This window comes from Sinocyclocheilus grahami, unplaced genomic scaffold, assembly GCF_001515645.1.
Source record: "Sinocyclocheilus grahami isolate Dianchi unplaced genomic scaffold, SAMN03320097.WGS_v1.1 scaffold48.1, whole genome shotgun sequence".
NCBI lineage: Eukaryota > Metazoa > Chordata > Actinopteri > Cypriniformes > Cyprinidae > Sinocyclocheilus > Sinocyclocheilus grahami.
Window position 1 is genome coordinate 1,953,325 of NW_015505227.1, and position 21,684 is coordinate 1,975,008.

General features: G+C 37.7%; 1 protein-coding gene across 1 annotated transcript; it reads left to right on the forward strand.

Annotated features, from left to right (window-relative positions):
* Positions 1-4,255: 4,255 nt before the first annotated feature.
* On the forward strand, positions 4,256-20,200 carry LOC107582953 (beta-1,4 N-acetylgalactosaminyltransferase 1-like). The gene is made up of 12 exons (XM_016268978.1): positions 4,256-4,307; positions 6,159-6,287; positions 10,061-10,084; positions 10,174-10,299; positions 10,870-10,973; positions 11,084-11,130; positions 11,476-11,656; positions 12,233-12,319; positions 12,531-12,712; positions 15,857-16,000; positions 19,672-19,897; positions 20,019-20,200. Exons 2-12 carry the CDS (start codon positions 6,172-6,174, stop codon positions 20,198-20,200), a joined length of 1,419 nt encoding a protein of 472 aa, XP_016124464.1. The 5' UTR covers positions 4,256-4,307; positions 6,159-6,171.
* The last annotated feature ends 1,484 nt before the right edge of the window (positions 20,201-21,684 follow it).

Genomic DNA, 21,684 nt, shown 5'->3' on the forward strand with positions numbered 1-21,684 from the left:
ACAGGCAGAGAGTTCATCGCCGGCCTCCTTGGCCGGAACAGAACAGACAGAAAGTGCGTTGCTGGGTGCCACCACCACGCAAGGAACTGAGGCAAGTGTCGCCATCTCGGGAGGTTCTGCAGCCTGTGCCGCCACCTCCGAAGAAACTACAGTGGACACCATGGCCTCTGGGAGCACAGCAGTGGACACCGCTACCTCGGGAGGTTCTGCAGCGTAAGCCGCCACCTCTGGAGATGTTGTAGCCGGTGCTGCTGCCTCTAGCAAATCGGCGACCTTCTCTCAGACAAACTCACCCAGCTCTCCGTGCCCACCTCCATCTGTCAGTGGATCACCAGCTTCCTGACAGACAGGCAGCAGCTAGTGAGGCTGGGCAAACTCACATCCAGGACTATCACCGTCAGCACTGGCGCCCCCCAGGGGTGTGTTCTCTCCCCACTGCTCTTCTCTCTCTACACGAATGACTGCACCTCTAAAGACCCCTCTGTCAAGCTCCTGAAGTTCGCAGACGACACTACAGTCATCGGCCTCATCAAGGATGGAGACGAGTCTGCTTACAGACAGGAGGTTAAAGAGCTGGCTGTCTGGTGCAGTCTTAACAACCTGGAGCTTAACACGGTCAAAACTGTGGAGATGATCGTGGACTTCAGGAGAAAACCCCCTGCACTCCCCCCACTCACCATCATGGACAGCACTGTGACTGCAGTGGAGTCATTCAGGTTCCTGGGCACCACAATCTCTCAGGACCTGAAGTGGGACACTCACATAGACTCCATTGCAAAAAAGGCCCAGCAGAGGTTGTACTTCCTTCGCCAGCTGAGGAAATTCAACCTGCCACAAGAGCTGCTTAAACAGTTCTACTCTGCTATCATTGAGTCTGTCCTGTGTTCATCCATAACTGTCTGGTTTGGTTCAGCTACCAAATCAGACATCAAGAGACTACAACGGACAGTCAGGACTGCTGAGAGGATTATTGGTGCCCCTCTGCCCAGCCTCCAAGATCTTTACATCTCCAGAGTGAGGAAAAGGGCTAAAAAAATCACCTTGGACCCCTCACACCCAGCCCACTCTCTCTTCGAACTGTTGCCTTCTGGTCGGCGCTACAGAGCACTGACCACCAGAACAGCAAGGCACAAGAACAGTTTTTTCCCACAGGCTATACTCAGTCTTAACAATTAAGCTTTCATAATTATACATCATCCATCACAACTAACATAGTATATTTATATTAAACTGCACACTTTGTAAATAACATATCTATCTGTACACTAATAAACATATCTTTACATTTATCTAAACAATTACATTTTTTCCTATACATCTATTTCTGTATATAGTACATTATTCAATTTTTCTTTTTTTCTTATTATATTAGTTTTATATTACATCCCTACTGTGTTATTCCTATGTATGTCTACACTATCATGTATGTCTGCACTATGTTTGTACTTTCTTCTACACTGGAAGCTCCTGTCGTCAAGTCAAATTCCTTGTGTGTGCAAACATACTTGGTAATAAAGCTCTTCTGATTCTGATTCTAATTCTGAAACTGATCGTAGCTGATCATTTTCATGTCTTTCTAAGTCTTGCCCATTTAAACAATCAAGCCATTTAATCTAGGGATGCACTATATTATCGGAATATTATTGGAATCTGATTCCGATAATTTTCCGATAATATAGTGCTGATTTGAAAAATTATGCCGATATGCCTTGCCGGGGAGTAGCTCACATGTGCTCAGGGTGTGCTAGCGATAAGATGACGTCAGCAGTGTGGTCATTCTTGAAGCAAACCTTTTCCTGAACGATGATTAGATTCACTGTTTTGGATTGCCACATTGAATTTGAGAATGCATGTACAGAATTACTCGTCTGGTGCGGCAGCATCCCTCGGGGCCTAAGCCTCTGGGAGCACAGCAGTGGACACCGCTACCTCGGGAGGTTCTGCAGCGTAAGCCGCCACCTCTGGAGATGTTGTAGCCGGTGCTGCTGCCTCTAGCAAATCGGCAGTGGAGTACGCGGCCCAGATACACAATAAAGCAACCCCCATATGGGAAGTGCTGCAGACAGGGGAATGAGTTCATGAATAGAAGGGTTAGAGTGGGTGGGTTTGGGGATACCAGCGGTGAGTGCAGACACCAGCGGTGCATCCCTCACACTGGATACCAGACTGGGATACCGAAGGGCTGACCTTGAGAATCTGGGTGTGACAGACAGGACGTGACATGACTCTGGATGATCAGCTGTGATTCTGGATGAATAACCAGAGGCGGACAGTAACTAAGTACATTTACTTGAGTATTGTACTTAAGTACACTTTTTGAGTATCGGTACTTTACTTGAGCATAATTTTTTCTGGAAACTTATGACTTTAACTTTAACATTTGAAAGACAAATATTGTACTTTTCACTCCACTACATTTCTATCAAGGTCCTCGAAGTAGAAAGTCGTAAAGTCGTTTGAAGTTCCCAGCATTTTCTGAACACTGACCTGTTGCAAATGTGATATTTATTTACAACATTTCAATAATAAGAAGTTAATATTGTGGTTTATATTAGACACAATATTGTCTGATTTTGCGAAATTGTGTAAGGGAAAATATTACCTATAAAGCCACAGAAGAACTGTTGTGCATCTCTTTAGAAAACACAGTAGGTGTTGGACTTGAAGCAGCACTGCACAGACTGTTCCGTGTGTGACATCAAAGTACAGCGAGAGCGATTAGACAGCATTTTTTTAAAATTTTCTTTTGATGTCAAAGAGGTCTTGCTGTTTTGCTTTTTTGTTAAAGCAGTGCTGCTGTTGTAAAGTTATACAGCTACAGTTGTGTTGCTGAGTTTTTAAGCAAAATCAACGTCCTGTTTCGTAACAGAAAGTCATATTTGATTTGAAACCCCATAACATTTTCCTGAGATGTTGATTTATGACACACAGTTTAAAAATTAGTCAGATTTAAATGATAATTGCAAAATATTATCATATTTCCATAAGAGTGTCACTAAATTAATTTCAGACATTTTTGAAGACCAAGGAGAGGGAGTGGTCATGGTGAAACATCCAAACATGGCATGTACAGTCTCAGAGAAATTCACAAAAATATAATGTTCTCATATGAGGCCGCAGGGTCTTAAGAGGTTATATTTGAAACCTAGCAAGGAATGTGATGAGCTGAGCCTGTCGAGTTTGCAGATATATGTAAGAATACTCAGAAATGTTGTCCATTGAGGAAAGTGGTGTCTTCTTGTTTGTAATATGAGCAGCAGCTTGTGATTTCATCTTTTTTTTTTTTGCTTGATTAAATAATCAAACATGATAATATTTGACAGCCTTATTCTTTACTTGTGGAGTCAAGATACTGATGATTTTAACACCATGATCTCAGTGTATTGTGTGTGAAATGCATCTAGTTATATAGAGGAAAAAATGTCTGTGAAAGGTGCGTTCACTATTGCCCTTTCTGATTTTTAACAGACAACCACAGGAAGAAGTTATATGTGGTTAATGTGGTTACCTTTTTTCACAGTTTTATGTAGCAAGCGTTAATATCTCTGTGTGGCTATGTCTCTAGTTTTATAAAAAATACATGATTAAGCCAAGCTGTCTGATTAGGTATTGAAAATTGAAAGTCTACCATGTGCAACTGTTCAATGACTTTGTATATGGTTCATTTAAAGTTCCATTCAAATAACATAACATTCGTAAGGAGAAGTTACTCTTTAAACTGAAATTTTAGATTTTTTCACTCACTTTATTCAATGCTATAAAGTTGAGGGGAAAAAAACTACACTAAACTATTTTTTTATTATTTAAAATATTTTTGGTGTATAGCTTTGAATGTCTTGTGTTTTTACGTAATAGATTAACATAAAGCTCACAAACACTTATTTCACTTTCATCCCACTGTATCAAGAATAAGACACAGACGTGCAAGCTTTGTAAAGGCAATGAAAAAGATTAGAATCAGAATGTGATGTGGCCAGCTGACGAGAGATAGAAATTTTTAGTAGAAGAGTGTCAGGGGTCTGGATGGTTCTACTCATAACTGTTTGCACTTTGTCCATTACTCTGCAGATTTTCCACTCCTTCAATTTGCCAATGCACTATGTTAACATTAGTGTGCATGAAATTTGATGCACACTCACTTTACCTCTAGCTTGGTGGTGCAGAGCAGGTCTATTCCGGTCACTGGACAAGAAGGAACTGGATATCTTAAACATTAGAACAATAGAAACAAGAAAGCAGCAAAGATTAGTAAGAGGTTTTAAAAAGACTTGACTTTACTACTCTTCTGAAATGATAATTTCATACTGGTAAGTGCATCTTACTTTCGGGTTTTTGCTAATTCCTGCCTGTACGAGACCGTAAATCATGAACGAGAAGCGGCGATGATGGCTTTCTTGGCTGCTTTTTTTATTGATGATAAAGAGATGTGTGCACTTACGTAGATTGTTTTGACTACTAGCTTTCATGATTGGATTTTGACACTGAATAAGTGGCCAGACATGTTAAAAAATGACTGACGTCATCAAACCGGAAGTCTGCCATATTGTCGTGTTTTGGGCTTTATTAATCGGTTGGACCGGGACAAACATATGGAGAACTATTGACTGCCAAATGTTGACAAATCAAGGAGAAGAGTGCAAAAGAACTGTCCGAGGAAAGACGTGAAAGACCAATCTAAGCGAACAGTGTAAAGTGATATGGTCTATTTCCGGTCACTGGAAAAGAAGGACCTGGGTATCTTAAACATGAGAACAAGAGAAGCAAGAGAAAGCAGCAAAGATTAGTAAGAGGTTTTAAAAAGACCTGACTTTACTGCTCTTCTGAAACGATAATTTCATTCTGGTAAGTGCATCTAATTCATGCTTGAATGAGACGGTAAATGATGAATGAGAAGCGGCGATGATGGCTTTCTTGGCTGCTTTTTTTATTGATGATAAAGAAATGTGTGCACTTACGTAGATTGGTTTGACTACTAGCTTTCATGATTGGATTTTGTGACTGAATCAGTGGCCAGACATGTTAAAAACAATGTCTTCAGTAGTACTTTAACTGTGCAATCCATGCTGTTTTTTACAATCGAGTATCTCCAATAAGGCCACGCATCCGGGTAACAGACCAAACCGTGACGTAGGTGCAAACATTCTATAAACTCATGGGCGGCACTCAAATATGGCACAATGTGACGGGTGACCAGAGTAAATGTTGTCAAAATGCTCTTTTTTAAAATTTACTCATTTAAGCCTTTGGAGAATTTGTGTCCCTGCTTCCCAATGTTCATACTATCCATCCTAAATAGTATGTGAGATTAGAATAAGTGTGTCCCAAAGCATACAGTAAGTAGTATGTTAAAAAAAGAGAATGCCAGAAGTCCCCGGATGGTCTACTATTTCAGATAGATTTTTGAAGTGTGGATCCATGCACACTTGGCTAATATTACCCACAATCCATTGCGCTTTGGCGAATGATTCCGTTCAGAACTACAAATACAAATAAAATGCATTAAAAAACTACAAACATGTGCGCGACTGACAGTTAAGTAGAGAGGTTTAGATAAAGGGGTTTGAGTTACTAATAATCAACATTTAACCTGGTAAAAATATTTATTTAATGTTATCTGTGTTATATTTCATCTGCAACTATGTGAACTTTTAAAAACATCTATTTGACAGTTAACTTTTAAATGCATCATTATGCAAAAGAATGAGCAGAGTTCTCTGTATAAAGACCCACGGCTAGCAGATCAATGTGCTACTTCTTTTCTCTCCAATATGGTAGGAAGTTAAATTAAATGAAATGTGGAGGATGTTAACTGTGACAAGACGATGACAGGCCCGTTTAAAGTGACAGGGTGCATGTAATTATGTGACAGAGCAGTCCGTTAAAGATGCAATTGTATGATGTGATAGTATATATGTCCCAAACTTGCCTACTCTTCTACTTCACACTCAAAAGTTTGTACTTTTTTTTAACAAAAAGAGTACATACTTTAAGGGCATATAAGGAGGCACATTGGGACATATCATCTGTTTGGGAGCCGTGTTCTAATGACGCAGCTGCGCATCAAACAAATGCATTGTGAATCCCAGCTTGTGTGGCCTTCCCTTTCCTGTTCCCTTCTCACTTGACCCATTGCTTCATGTTTCTCTCTGTTCTTTCAGATCATCCCCCATAATGGAGTGCATGAGGAACATCCGCCTTATTTTGTTTCTTATTTTTCTTGGTACTGGACTGAGCATCTACTTTATACAAAGTGGCATGTTGAAAGTCATGAAAAGCATAGCACCCAGGTATGCGGTCCTGTTTTCATATTTATTTCTCTTAGTTAGTTTCTTGTTATTCAGAAAGTTCGCAAAATGATTTACAATGATTTTAGAGCAACCTGCGCACAGTGGTTATTTTAGTAACAGGGTGTTTCTTCAACTATCAGGAATTATATCCCTCTGACCTTTTACAACAGTTCACAATCACATTCCTAGAGCATCCCCAACACTGCAGTTTGTATCAGTAACACTTTACAATAAGGGTACATGAATAATCACGTACTAATGCCTAAATCAATACTTAATTCATCATATACTAATGATTATTAAAGGTGTTAACTAATCATGAACTAATGAAGAGCTATCCTTAACTACGACTGGATTCACATGGATTCACGCATGAATAACGGCAGCCTTAACTACATGTTTGATAGTTAATGCATTAATTAACATTTATGGGTAAACTAAATCAAACAGCCTTTTTGAAAAAGGAATAAGAAATACTCTGACTTTGAAATGAATTTAAATAATGTAATATCATAATTTGAGCTTTTGACATCTTCAGCATTGTCGTAATCGTTACTGGGTGGCGAAGGTTGATCTTCCTCATCAAGTGTAGACAATACTAAATACACTAATAACTGATCTTGTATGTTTTGTGTTGTTTTCTTTCCCTTTAAACTCACTCTTCTGTGACTTGTATGCAGCTAAATAAATAAATAAAAACTCAAAACCTACAAAGAATATTTGTAGAATGATTCCTAAAGAAATGGCCAAACTAGAAACATGCAGGTAAGGTCAGAACGTTTGCTGGGTGTCAGTTCAGTTCACTCTCCATCCAGACGCAGGCCGTGATGATCCTGTACCTCCGCTCTCTGACTTCTCTCTGGCCCCTCAAAGTAAAGTCATGACACAATGACAATAACAAATCATCAAATGATATACCATTAAACATGCAGTAAGTCATCTTTATTCCTTTAAACCACTAGTACAACAAACAAAGATAAAGGTTATTTATAGTTCTTTTATTTACATTTGTTTACATCATTAAACATAACGTATATGGACTCAAAAAAAAAGAAAGAAAAAAAAGCCCAAACATACCTGTAAAGATACAGATGAGGAAAAATATTAAGGTCAAATATGGCGCGTCCAAATTAAGCTAATGGAAGCATACAATTAAAATGACAAACACATTGCTGTTATAATTATTGTATAGCAATCCAGTAATTTTGAGTCCGTATATGTTTAATGATGTAAATAAAAGATCTATACATAACCTTTATCTTTGTTTGTTGTACTGGTGGTTTAAAGGAATAAAGATGACTCTTACTGCATGTTTAATGTTATTTTATTTGATGATTTGTTATTGTGTCATGACTTTACTTTGAGGGGCCCATCATTACTAACTCATTATTAACTAGCCATAAACTAACATCAACTCATGGTTTGTTAATGCATTGTTTTGCCATGACTTTATTTGAGAGGGACCATAATAATTAATTCATTATTAACTATCCATACACTGACATCTACTCATGGCTTGTTAATGCATTATTTTGACATGACTTTACTTGAGGGGGCCCAGTCATAATCAATTAACTGTTAGCTACTTACTAAACTCAGCACATGATTTATTTTATACTTTCTATCAAATACACATGTACTAACACAGTGAGTATTGAGCCCGATTAAGAGATGTGGTGTGGCTTTTCAAGAAGTCAGAGATCGGAGGATCATCATGGCCTGCGTCTGGATGGAGAGTGAACTGAACTGACACCCAGCAAACGTTCTGACCTTACCTGCATGTTTCTAGTTTGGCCATTTCTTTAGGAATCATTCTACAAATATTCTTTGTAGGTTTTGAGTTTTTATTAGTTTATTCAGCTGCATACAAGTCACAGAAGAGTGAGTTTAAAGGGAAAGAGAACAACATAAAACAGACAAGATCAGCTATTAGTGTATTTAGTATTGTCTACACTTGATGAGGAAGATGAACCTTCGCCACCCAGTAATGATTACGACAATGCTGAAGATGTTAAAAGCTCAAATTATGATATTACATTATTTAAATTAATTTCAAAGTCAGAGTATTTCTTATTCCTTTTGCAAAGAGGCTGTTTGATTTAGTTTACCAATAAATGTTACTTAATGCATTAACTATCAAACATGTAGTTAAGGCTGCCGTCGGAGGATCATCATGGCCTGCGTCTGGATGGAGAGTGAACTGAACTGACACCCAGCAAACGTTCTGACCTTACCTGCATGTTTCTAGTTTGGCCATTTCTTTAGGAATCATTCTACAAATATTCTTTGTAGGTTTTGAGTTTTTATTTATTTATTCAGCTGCATACAAGTCACAGAAGAGTGAGTTTAAAGGGAAAGAGAACAACATAAAACAGACAAGATCAGTTATTAGTGTATTTAGTATTGTCTACACTTGATGAGGAAGATCAACCTTCGCCACCCAGTAATGATTACGACAATGCTGAAGATGTTAAAAGCTCAAATTATGATATTACATTATTTAAATTAATTTCAAAGTCAGAGTATTTCTTATTCCTTTTGCAAAGAGGCTGTTTGATTTAGTTTACCAATAAATGTTACTTAATGCATTAACTATCAAACATGTAGTTAAGGCTGCCGTTATTCATGCGTGAATCCATGTGACTCCAGTCGTAGTTAAGGATAGCTCTTCATTAGTTCATGAGTTAACACCTTTAATAATCAGTATATGATGAATTAAGTATCGATTTAGGCATTAGTACGTGATTATTCATGTACCCTTATTGTAAAGTGTTACCAACATCTTTTCACTTTACTAGCTGTTAACTGATAGACTGGACCGGAGTGCTGTGGATTACTTGTGAATTGTTGCTATGTTTTTATCAGTTGTATGAACTCTCATTCTGACAACACCCATTCACCACAGAGGATCCTGTTGAGCAAGTGATAGAACAAACCAAAATGAATGTTTAGTGGCAAACATGTTGAAGATTAGCAGATAGGCTGATGATTCATTAAATAATAAGCTGTTTCCTCATAAATGCAGTTTATTCAGCACAGTGAAGCTTCTCCACTGACATCAAAAATACCTCTGATCTCTGCAGCATTACACTTTTTTTGCCTGCCTAATTGTGTTTGGGAGCCCTGTAGGCAGTGCTCATATGATGTTGTGATATAATTGGTATCATCCTGTACTTTTATTGATATGAAAGATGATCTAAGAAGTCGATAAGTCACAAAGAACCACAAATCAAAGAAACAAATGCAAAACCAAGCAAATAAACAGAGAACTAGAACTCAGATACAGAAGAGGAAGAGAGTAAACTACAAACCAAGAGTCCCAGGAACATAAATGAACTGAACATAAATGGTCAGTCTAAATCAAGCTAAACACAAAAAAAATAATAAATATATAAAATAAATAAGTTCTGTTCACAATTGATACTGATCAATACAATTGATTTTAAATGTATCATAATTTATATTATATGACGGATGTAAGGTTAGTCATCAAGGACCAGAGAAAACTGAAAGTTGAAATGTGACCATTCAATAACAACAAAAACAAAAATTCTCTTTTTTAAATAATAACAATAACAATAATAAAAACCCTGGGGCATAAAAGTGGTCAAATTCGAAGAAACACCCATTTGTAAAATTGTATTAATTTTTCAGTTTCTTCTACTTGTGATCAGTGTTGCATTCTATAACTAGTCTGTACCTTACCCTCCATTAGTCTATTTACTGAGCAATGCGATTACATCTGCTTACTTTATTCTATTCAACGGTGCAAGCCCTGAACAAGATAAAATCTCAAGGTAAGTGTCATTTAACTTTTCCTAATTAATCTTAAGTAGTTCCAGTTTAGATGCTCTGCATAACCTGCAGTCATTACATGTTTGTCAAGTTTGACGGAACTCCTCCAGCCAAATGTTTCTTGCCATGGAGATGAACTCACCAGACAATTAGTGCCAGATCAACTGGATAACGTTCTGGAACGCAGAGCGAATGAGTACAAGCAACACCAGCTCAGGTTACTAGATTTCTCTTCATCTCGCCCACAGTCCTGTTACACAACACCATGTCATGTTGTCATCTGTCATGAGTATCATGTTAAATCAGAATCAGAAAGAGCTTTATTACCAAGAGTGATTAAACACACAAGGCAATTGCCTTGGTGACAGGAGCTTCCAGTACATAAAGTACAGACAGAATGCAGACATACATATAATTTAAGGCAATAAAGTGAAATAAAACACTAATAATTAAGAGAATAGACAATACATAAAAATATAATATGGTAAAATATAGAGAAAAGGAAAATACCAATAGACTGAATTGTGAATGTGCGTATGTACATATAGCTCTGGCCAGAGGGCAACAATGCACATTTCATTTCAGATTTTTAGAGCATTTTGACCTTTATCTGCATATCTTTGTTGTTTTGAGGTACATTTCTCATTGAGGACTGACTTGCTCCATCATATTATCGCTTAGCAAGGGTGCGCTCGAACATTCCAATGATCATTCTTTCATTAGAATTTTTGAGAGCCATTTATACAGTTTTTCCAAAATTGTTGTATTTTGCATGCCTTTTTTTCAGGAGGAAGACACATGCAGATATTATTATCGCCCCGGCCAACTCTCCTCTCCAATATCCAATTACAGGGTTCAAGGTAGCTCCTCTGAAGAAAAGTATGATACCAGGTTAGCATATGTTCCCTGTTAACTGAGTCATGTTTAAGAGTGTATTAAACCATGTTGCAAAATAATTTTTTATAATTAAGTGAATTGTTTTTTTTATATCATCATTTCAGGTCTTGCTCTTCAAACACAAGGGAGAGGCAAGAGTGAGGTGTACAAGGTTGAGCAAACAATGCCCTTTGTGCTTTCTGTTTTTTAATATAGGCTAGGTAAAATTGTAGGTAGTACAGTATACAAAGACTTTTCATTTTGCAGTTCTAAATAAAAGTTTGAGTATGTTTTACAAGAGAATACTATTTCACTCTTTGTTACTTCGAAGTGTCAAGTGTAATTCAGTGTGCACTTTGCCATTTCTTTGTAATTATTTGTGAAATTTACCAATTTCTGAGTGCATGAGGTATTCATTCACTATGATTGTACTTTGTTAAGCATTCAATATAAAATCTTGAAAACTTGAAAGAACTTGAAAGTACTTTATCTGCATTAATCACAATGATGTCTGCAGGTGTCTTTGAGTGTGAAGAGTGGAGTGCTCTCAGTGGAGGATGTTCTGGATGGAGATCAGGTGGAAGGACAGGGTCAAAGTAATCTGACCATCTCATCCAACAACCTCACACAACTCAATGATCTGCTGTCCAGAGTGACCTACACCAGCACCATCTACCACATCAGGACATCAGACTTGGGTAAAGGCTATCTGATTATAAATGCAACTACAGGAGAGACACTTAGGCCTTCAATATGTAAAGTGTGTTGCTCAAGCACACAGTGATGAAAAGGCAGGATTAACGTTCAAGTTCATGTTAATCAGTGTAACCTGGTGAATTTGACTGATGTGATCTGCTTTTATAGAACCATTCAATAAACAGGAAGTTAATATGGAGCAACTTACATTTTACACACAATATTGCTGTCAGATGCGTTACTTTGTCTATTTTTGAGTCTTCTACATTTTGGATGGCCTGAGGGTGAATAAATTAAAAGGCAAATATTTATTTTGGGGGGAATCCCTTTAAAGAGTTCAAGCATTTAAATCAGCAGATGCGCGCTTTGGTGTGGAATGTGTCATTATAGTATCTTTCTTGGTGTGAACGGGCCTTTGTGATTAAGTGCAACTTTTAAAAAAATCCATCATACATATTAAAAACAGACGGCCATCTAAATAGCTATATGTATTCACTATTTAATCACTGTAAAAATGTTTCTTATAATTGTTAAAAAATATAATTACAATGACTTATGAAGTATGTCTTCTTTCCTAGTTCATTTCTCTTTTGAGGACCATGAGGCCATGTTTCCAATCATGATTCGGAGACCATCAGTACCTGTTCTGTATGACCCAGGAAATGGTAAACCACAAAAAAAGAAAATATATATATATATATGATTCCCATGGCATCTGCATACCTATGCTTTTACATAAACAACTGTAAAGTTTATAATATCTAAGTAAAGAAGTAAAGCAAAAATCTAATTGTCCTGGGTAAAAAAATAAAAAATTATAAAGTTTGTGCACAGTTAAACTTTCTAAGGAACCTTTTTGTCTCTCTCACAATTCAGATGTCAACTCACAGGTGACCATAATAACCAAGACCTTTCTGAGGTATAAGGAGCTAAACGTCCTCATCAAGAGTATCAGGAAATTTTACCCAAAGATCAAGATCATTGTTGCAGATGACAGCCTGAAGCCTGAGCATGTGTCTGGAAACAACATTGAGCACTACATCATGCCTCCTGCACAGGTAAACGCTTCTACATCATCACTTCAATTGATCTAATGCTGTATGTTACACATCTTAAAGGGGTGGTTGATTGCGATAGTTAGTGTGTAATGTTGCTGTTTGAGCATAAACAATATCTGCAAAGTTACGAAGCTGAAAGTTCAATGCAAATGGAGATGTTGTCTTTTAAAATTCTGGCAGTTTAATGCCTACAAAAACGGCTGGTAGGGACTACAACAAGTTACTTCCCGGGTTCGTGATGTAACAAACCCAGATAAACCCCGCCCTCGGGAAAAGGCATCAAAGGGGGTGAGGCCATGCTTTGCTGCTTTAGAGAAGAGGAAGAGAAAACTAGAGGTGCACGTAAAAATCTATTCATATATGAATCGCGATTCTGTCTTCTAACGATTCTAATGGATTCACAAGTTTCAAAATCATTGTTCTAAAGCAACGGTTCTTAATACTGTTCCTTGCGTTGCCTGCTCGGCCTCTCTCTCTCTCTCTCATTCAGATCATCAGCTCAGTTCTGTTCCATTTATACACTTATTTTCACATAGCTATGAGAAGCATTATACACAGACACGCGTGCAGTTGCCATACTGTATTAAAGCTTTAATCAGGACAAAATTGTATATTAAAAGCTAACATAAGTAGTAGAATTTACAAATAACAGCATATCTAAAAGTATGAGTCAACAACAAACAAAAACATAGGCCTACCATTAAAAGCCGTGCTTGCACAGTTTCTGCACTATCCTCTTCAATAATATCCTCTGCTTCTCAATCGGGCTCAAACTGATAAGCGATATTAATGACGCTGTTGTTTACAATACAACCGGAGCACATTCTGCTGAGGTGAGGGGCAGGACGTTTAGACAGGGAAAGATCAGCCCGTTTCTCAGAGAAGGGACAGAGTGGTGTGGAATAAAGGTAAATTATGTGAAAAATAATTTTTTTTTTTTTTTTAAATCGAAGCATTAACACGTTAGACTGCACCCCATAAACACAATCAAGCCTAGAAAAAAGCCCTTGAACTTTAAATATTGAAATTAATTGCATGATTACAATTTAATTTATAAGCAACCATTTAGAAAAAAAAATCTTTGACAACAAACAATGGCCTTTGGTCGGACCAGCTGTACAACAAACACATTAGTAATTACCATCACTTTCATATGCATTTCCGCACCAGTGCCTTTTGACATGATGACCTGGTAACTAGTCACTGCTGATGATTATTTGGTTTCTCAGGGCTGGTTTGCAGGCAGAAATCTAGAAATCTGGCAGCTCACAACCAAATACTTCTTGTGGGTTGATGACGACTTTGTGTTCTTGAATGACACACGGATCGAGAGTTTTGTGGAGATAATGGAAGCGGTTCCAGAACTAGATATTGTAAGTATGAAAGGATGTTCTTTTGTGAATGAAAAGCCTTTGAGCAATATCAGGGTTTCCGCAGGTCCTTGAAAAGTCTTAAATTTAGTTGTATCAGATTTAAGGCCATAAAAAGTCTTAAATGGTACAAGAAAGTCTTAATTATGATTTCAAGAGGTCTTAAATTTGGGGACGGAAAGACAAGAATTGCGATATAGCTTAATGCAGGGGCGTCGCTATGGTTTCTGGGCCCCTTGAGCAGCATATTGATTCTGGCCCCCTCTGTGATCAAGTTCCTACCCCCTCTGTAAAAATCGCGTTCCGGACCCCCTCTCCCTCGTCGGGCCCTTGGAATCGTTGTAAATGTGAACGGGTGGATCAACAAGACGATAATGCATTATAAAACCTAAACAATTAAGAGAGTAAAATATATTTATATGTTACATAATGATTGTGTGATAATAATTGTTGAAATTAATATAATAATTGATACTTCTGACTCATCCACTTTCTTAAAAATAGCTTAAAGGCTGAAATGTGAAGTTTATCATTTTATAAAACTTTTTGTTTTTGTGAAAACCTGTATTTAAACTGTAAATCATACTTTTTACAGTCATTTTACAGTTTAATATGTTACCATAGACATTGCCCTGCCCCGCTTGTATTAATTTGATTTGTGCTGGTCTTAAAAAGTCTTAAATTTGAGCTTTAAAATCCTGCAGATACCCTGAATATACTTATTGTAAAAGCTCTTTTTCTTGGATTAGCTTGGTGGTGAGGTGTCAGGTGACCAGTTCTACTTCGTTCTGGAGTTTGATGAGGGAGATGAGACTGACGGCGGCTGCCTAAGGCGTATTAATTCTAATGGATTCACAAGTTTCAAAATCATTGTTCTAAAGCAACGGTTCTTAATACTGTTCCTTGCGTTGCCTGCTCGGCCTCTCTCTCTCTCTCTCATTCAGATCATCAGCTCAGTTCTGTTCCATTTATACACTTATTTTCACATAGCTATGAGAAGCATTATACACAGACACGCGTGCAGTTGCCATACTGTATTAAAGCTTTAATCAGGACAAAATTGTATATTAAAAGCTAACATAAGTAGTAGAATTTACAAATAACAGCATATCTAAAAGTATGAGTCAACAACAAACAAAAACATAGGCCTACCATTAAAAGCCGTGCTTGCACAGTTTCTGCACTATCCTCTTCAATAATATCCTCTGCTTCTCAATCGGGCTCAAACTGATAAGCGATATTAATGACGCTGTTGTTTACAATACAACCGGAGCACATTCTGCTGAGGTGAGGGGCAGGACGTTTAGACAGGGAAAGATCAGCCCGTTTCTCAGAGAAGGGACAGAGTGGTGTGGAATAAAGGTAAATTATGTGAAAAATAATTTTTTTTTTTTTTTTTAAATCGAAGCATTAACACGTTAGACTGCACCCCATAAACACAATCAAGCCTAGAAAAAAGCCCTTTAAGGCCAATTCACACCATGCCAACGTATAGGCAGACTAACGCCTACAGCTGACCGAGAACAGTATGTCACTTCTCAGACATTCCAAAACCCGACAAACACAGATTCAACATGTTCAGTTTGCGAAAATAAGTGCCTATTGTCAGCTTCTTATACCTCAGGCGCAGACAGGTGTATTGATCTGACAAAACCCAATTAACATGTCTGTTGCTGTTTGTCTGCATCTGTTGGTTCAGTGTAACTAGGCCTTTTGACATAAAGTGTTGATGACCTGGTAACTAGTCACTGCTGATGATTATTTGGTTTCTCAGGGCTGGTTTGCAGGCAGAAATCTGGCTGTATCTCAGCTCACAACCAAATACTTCTTGTGGGTTGATGACGACTTTGTGTTCTTGAATGACACACGGATCGAGAGTTTTGTGGAGATAATGGAAGCGGTTCCAGAACTAGATATTGTAAGTATGAAAGGATGTTCTTTTGTGAATGAAAAGCCTTTGAGCAATATCAGGGTTTCCGCAGGTCCTTGAAAAGTCTTAAATTTAGTTGTATCAGATTTAAGGCCATAAAAAGTCTTAAATGGTACAAGAAAGTCTTAATTATGATTTCAAGAGGTCTTAAATTTGGGGACGGAAAGACAAGAATTGCGATATAGCTTAATGCAGGGGCGTCGCTATGGTTTCTGGGCCCCTTGAGCAGCATATTGATTCTGGCCCCCTCTGTGATCAAGTTCCTACCCCCTCTGTAAAAATCGCGTTCCGGACCCCCTCTCCCTCGTCGGGCCCTTGGAATCGTTGTAAATGTGAACGGGTGGATCAACAAGACGATAATGCATTATAAAACCTAAACAATTAAGAGAGTAAAATATATTTATATGTTACATAATGATTGTGTGATAATAATTGTTGAAATTAATATAATAATTGATACTTCTGACTCATCCACTTTCTTAAAAATAGCTTAAAGGCTGAAATGTGAAGTTTATCATTTTATAAAACTTTTTGTTTTTGTGAAAACCTGTATTTAAACTGTAAATCATACTTTTTACAGTCATTTTACAGTTTAATATGTTACCATAGACATTGCCCTGCCCCGCTTGTATTAATTTGATTTGTGCTGGTCTTAAAAAGTCTTAAATTTGAGCTTTAAAATCCTGCAGATACCCTGAATATACTTATTGTAAAAGCTCTTTTTCTTGGATTAGCTTGGTGGTGAGGTGTCAGGTGACCAGTTCTACTTCGTTCTGGAGTTTGATGAGGGAGATGAGACTGACGGCGGCTGCCTAAGGCGTATTAGAAGGTTTCATCAGCCACTTCCAGGCTATGATGGCTGCTTTCTAGTGGATGGTGTCATTAATTATTTCTTGGCCAGGACTGATGCGGTGCAAAGTGTTGGCTTTGACCCGTTCCTGAAAAGAGTTGGTCACACCGGTAAGTGTACCAAGTTTTACTTCAGTAAAACATCTCCGTTGACTGATTCCAAGCACATTTCATTCTTCTCAATCCATCCTTTTTTCCCATGTCATCTGTGGGTCGTCACCACTGACTTCAGAGTTCTTCATTGATGGACTTGGAAAGCTGTTGGTTGCCTCCTGTAAAGGCCTTTCTGTTAGTCACCAGACACATCGGGCACAGGACAAATATGACTCTTATAGGAATCAAGGGAAACTTGAAGAAGTGAGAAAACTGGCTCACCATTTCTTTAAGAACTATCTTAACTACATCAAGTACTGATTAGTAATAATTAGTGATTATTTTTTGAAAATAATCAAATTTGATTATCGATTAATCAAGTGGAAAACATCTGCCAGTCATGTCACCTAAAGGACAATGCAAATAGCGGAGGACAGAGAGTGAGCTGCATGACCTAAGTTGTCCTAAACATAAGAATGCTTTCTATTAAGCGCGTCTAATGAATGCATAAGCACGACTTGCCCTGTTAATTGCTTTGACAGATGTGTGTGCAGCATTTGAGACCTAAATGTTGGAAAGTATTTCCAGTTTGCATAATGGGCCATCCATGAAAAAGAGACACTGTTAAACACAGACTGCACTGAATATGCGCCGATGCACATTTGCATGTAAAATAAATGAAACGCAATAGAATAGAACCTACACTAAAATATACAATAAGCAACTAAAATATTTGTTGTTGGATGTTAAATGTAGGTTTAAAATTCTACATATAATACAAGTAATTGTTTTTAGGATAGCAATAACAGTGGAGGGACTGTTGTAATGGGGTGTAATATAATTACTGCAGTGTGTTCAGATGAATGAATGTGTAATGCTCCAACCTCAGTTAACATTTAATCTGTGATTTAGTTTTTCTTTAGTATTATTATCATTTTTTTTAGAAAGTATAGTTTTATTTCAATACATTTTGGACATGAATATTGTATAGCGTGCTATTTAAAACTTATGAATATAAACAATAAAAGAAAAAAAACCAGGAAGCCTTGCTCTATATTTCATAGTGAAAATCAAGAGTGAGAGTGACATCTCTGAGTCTAATCTCTTGGATTAAGACAGTCAAGACCTTGTGATGGGATTAGCTAAGGCCAGAGGCTTGTCTTCAGGATAACGGATCACTCAGATGAGGCCTTTAATTGGCGTTGACATCACACAGATAAAAGACCAAATATAAGATCCTTGTAGGTCAAGGATTGCATTTCTCAGTCATTGTGGATTTCAGTTCAATCTGATTGTATTTGTCATGTTGATTAGAATGAGCAGATTGGTGTCACTTGCCTGTCTACAGATGGATTGTGTTACGGGACAGGGGTCCGAATCAAGGAGAACTCCATGTTAAAGGGGTCATATGATGTTGCTAAAAAGAACATTATTTGGTGTAATGCAATGTGTTTATGCGGTTTAAGGTTCAAAAAACACATTGTTTTCTACATAATGTACATTATTGTTTTTCCTCTATGCCCCGCCTTTCTGAAACGCATCGATTTTTACAAAGCTCATCGGTCTGAAAAGTGAGGTGTGCTCTGATTGGCCAGCTATCCAGTGCATTGTGATTGGCCGAATACCTCAAGCGTGTGACAGAAATGTTATGCCCCTTACCATACTGTGTTTCCATCATACAGTCTATGGTTTCCATGTGTCCGGCGCGACGAGACAAAACCAATAAAACCCATTACAAACGAGGCATTTGTTGCATCCAGTGGGGACATAATTACTGATTGTAATGACTTATACTGTGTTTTTACGCTTTGCGTTGCATATTGCGCTGGCTGGTTTGCAGGCAGAAATCTGGCTGTATCTCAGCTCACAACCAAATACTTCTTGTGGGTTGATGACGACTTTGTGTTCTTGAATGACACACGGATCGAGAGTTTTGTGGAGATAATGGAAGCGGTTCCAGAACTAGATATTGTAAGTATGAAAGGATGTTCTTTTGTGAATGAAAAGCCTTTGAGCAATATCAGGGTTTCCGCAGGTCCTTGAAAAGTCTTAAATTTAGTTGTATCAGATTTAAGGCCATAAAAAGTCTTAAATGGTACAAGAAAGTCTTAATTATGATTTCAAGAGGTCTTAAATTTGGGGACGGAAAGACAAGAATTGCGATATAGCTTAATGCAGGGGCGTCGCTATGGTTTCTGGGCCCCTTGAGCAGCATATTGATTCTGGCCCCCTCTGTGATCAAGTTCCTACCCCCTCTGTAAAAATCGCATTCCGGACCCCCTCTCCCTCGTCGGGCCCTTGGAATCGTTGTAAATGTGAACGGGTGGATCAACAAGACGATAATGCATTATAAAACCTAAACAATTAAGAGAGTAAAATATATTTATATGTTACATAATGATTGTGTGATAATAATTGTTGAAATTAATATAATAATTGATACTTCTGACTCATCCACTTTCTTAAAAATAGCTTAAAGGCTGAAATGTGAAGTTTATCATTTTATAAAACTTTTTGTTTTTGTGAAAACCTGTATTTAAACTGTAAATCATACTTTTTACAGTCATTTTACAGTTTAATATGTTACCATAGACATTGCCCTGCCCCGCTTGTATTAATTTGATTTGTGCTGGTCTTAAAAAGTCTTAAATTTGAGCTTTAAAATCCTGCAGATACCCTGAATATACTTATTGTAAAAGCTCTTTTTCTTGGATTAGCTTGGTGGTGAGGTGTCAGGTGACCAGTTCTACTTCGTTCTGGAGTTTGATGAGGGAGATGAGACTGACGGCGGCTGCCTAAGGCGTATTAAAAGGTTTCATCAGCCACTTCCAGGCTATGATGGCTGCTTTCTAGTGGATGGTGTCATTAATTATTTCTTGGCCAGGACTGATGCGGTGCGAAGTGTTGGCTTTGACCCGTTCCTGAAAAGAGTTGGTCACACCGGTAAGTGTACCAAGTTTTACTTCAGTAAAACATCTCCGTTGACTGATTCCAAGCACATTTCATTCTTCTCAATCCATCCTTTTTTCCCATGTCATCTGTGGGTCGTCACCACTGACTTCAGAGTTCTTCATTGATGGACTTGGAAAGCTGTTGGTTGCCTCCTGTAAAGGCCTTTCTGTTAGTCACCAGACACATCGGGCACAGGACAAATATGACTCTTATAGGAATCAAGGGAAACTTGAAGAAGTGAGAAAACTGGCTCACCATTTCTTTAAGAACTATCTTAACTACATCAAGTACTGATTACTAATAATTAGTGATTATTTTTTGAAAATAATCAAATTTGATTATCGATTAATCAAGTGGAAAACATCTGCCAGTCATGTCACCTAAAGGACAATGCAAATAGCGGAGGACAGAGAGTGAGCTGCATGACCTAAGTTGTCCTAAACATAAGAATGCTTTCTATTAAGCGCGTCTAATGAATGCATAAGCACGACTTGCCCTGTTAATTGCTTTGACAGATGTGTGTGCAGCATTTGAGACCTAAATGTTGGAAAGTATTTCCAGTTTGCATAATGGGCCATCCATGAAAAAGAGACACTGTTAAACACAGACTGCACTGAATATGCGCCGATGCACATTTGCATGTAAAATAAATGAAACGCAATAGAATAGAACCTACACTAAAATATACAATAAGCAACTAAAATATTTGTTGTTGGATGTTAAATGTAGGTTTAAAATTCTACATATAATACAAGTAATTGTTTTTAGGATAGCAATAACAGTGGAGGGACTGTTGTAATGGGGTGTAATATAATTACTGCAGTGTGTTCAGATGAATGAATGTGTAATGCTCCAACCTCAGTTAACATTTAATCTGTGATTTAGTTTTTCTTTAGTATTATTATCATTTTTTTTAGAAAGTATAGTTTTATTTCAATAAATTTTGGACATGAATATTGTATAGCGTGCTATTTAAAACTTATGAATATAAACAATAAAAGAAAAAAAAACAGGAAGCCTTGCTCTATATTTCATAGTGAAAATCAAGAGTGAGAGTGACATCTCTGAGTCTAATCTCTTGGATTAAGACAGTCAAGACCTTGTGATGGGATTAGCTAAGGCCAGAGGCTTGTCTTCAGGATAACGGATCACTCAGATGAGGCCTTTAATTGGCGTTGACATCACACAGATAAAAGACCAAATATAAGATCCTTGTAGGTCAAGGATTGCATTTCTCAGTCATTGTGGATTTCAGTTCAATCTGATTGTATTTGTCATGTTGATTAGAATGAGCAGATTGGTGTCACTTGCCTGTCTACAGATGGATTGTGTTACGGGACAGGGGTCCGAATCAAGGAGAACTCCATGTTAAAGGGGTCATATGATGTTGCTAAAAAGAACATTATTTGGTGTAATGCAATGTGTTTATGCGGTTTAAGGTTCAAAAAACACATTGTTTTCTACATAATGTACATTATTGTTTTTCCTCTATGCCCCGCCTTTCTGAAACGCATCGATTTTTACAAAGCTCATCGGTCTGAAAAGTGAGGTGTGCTCTGATTGGCCAGCTATCCAGTGCATTGTGATTGGCCGAATACCTCAAGCGTGTGACAGAAATGTTATGCCCCTTACCATACTGTGTTTCCATCATACAGTCTATGGTTTCCATGTGTCCGGCGCGACGAGACAAAACCAATAAAACCCATTACAAACGAGGCATTTGTTGCATCCAGTGGGGACATAATTACTGATTGTAATGACTTATACTGTGTTTTTAC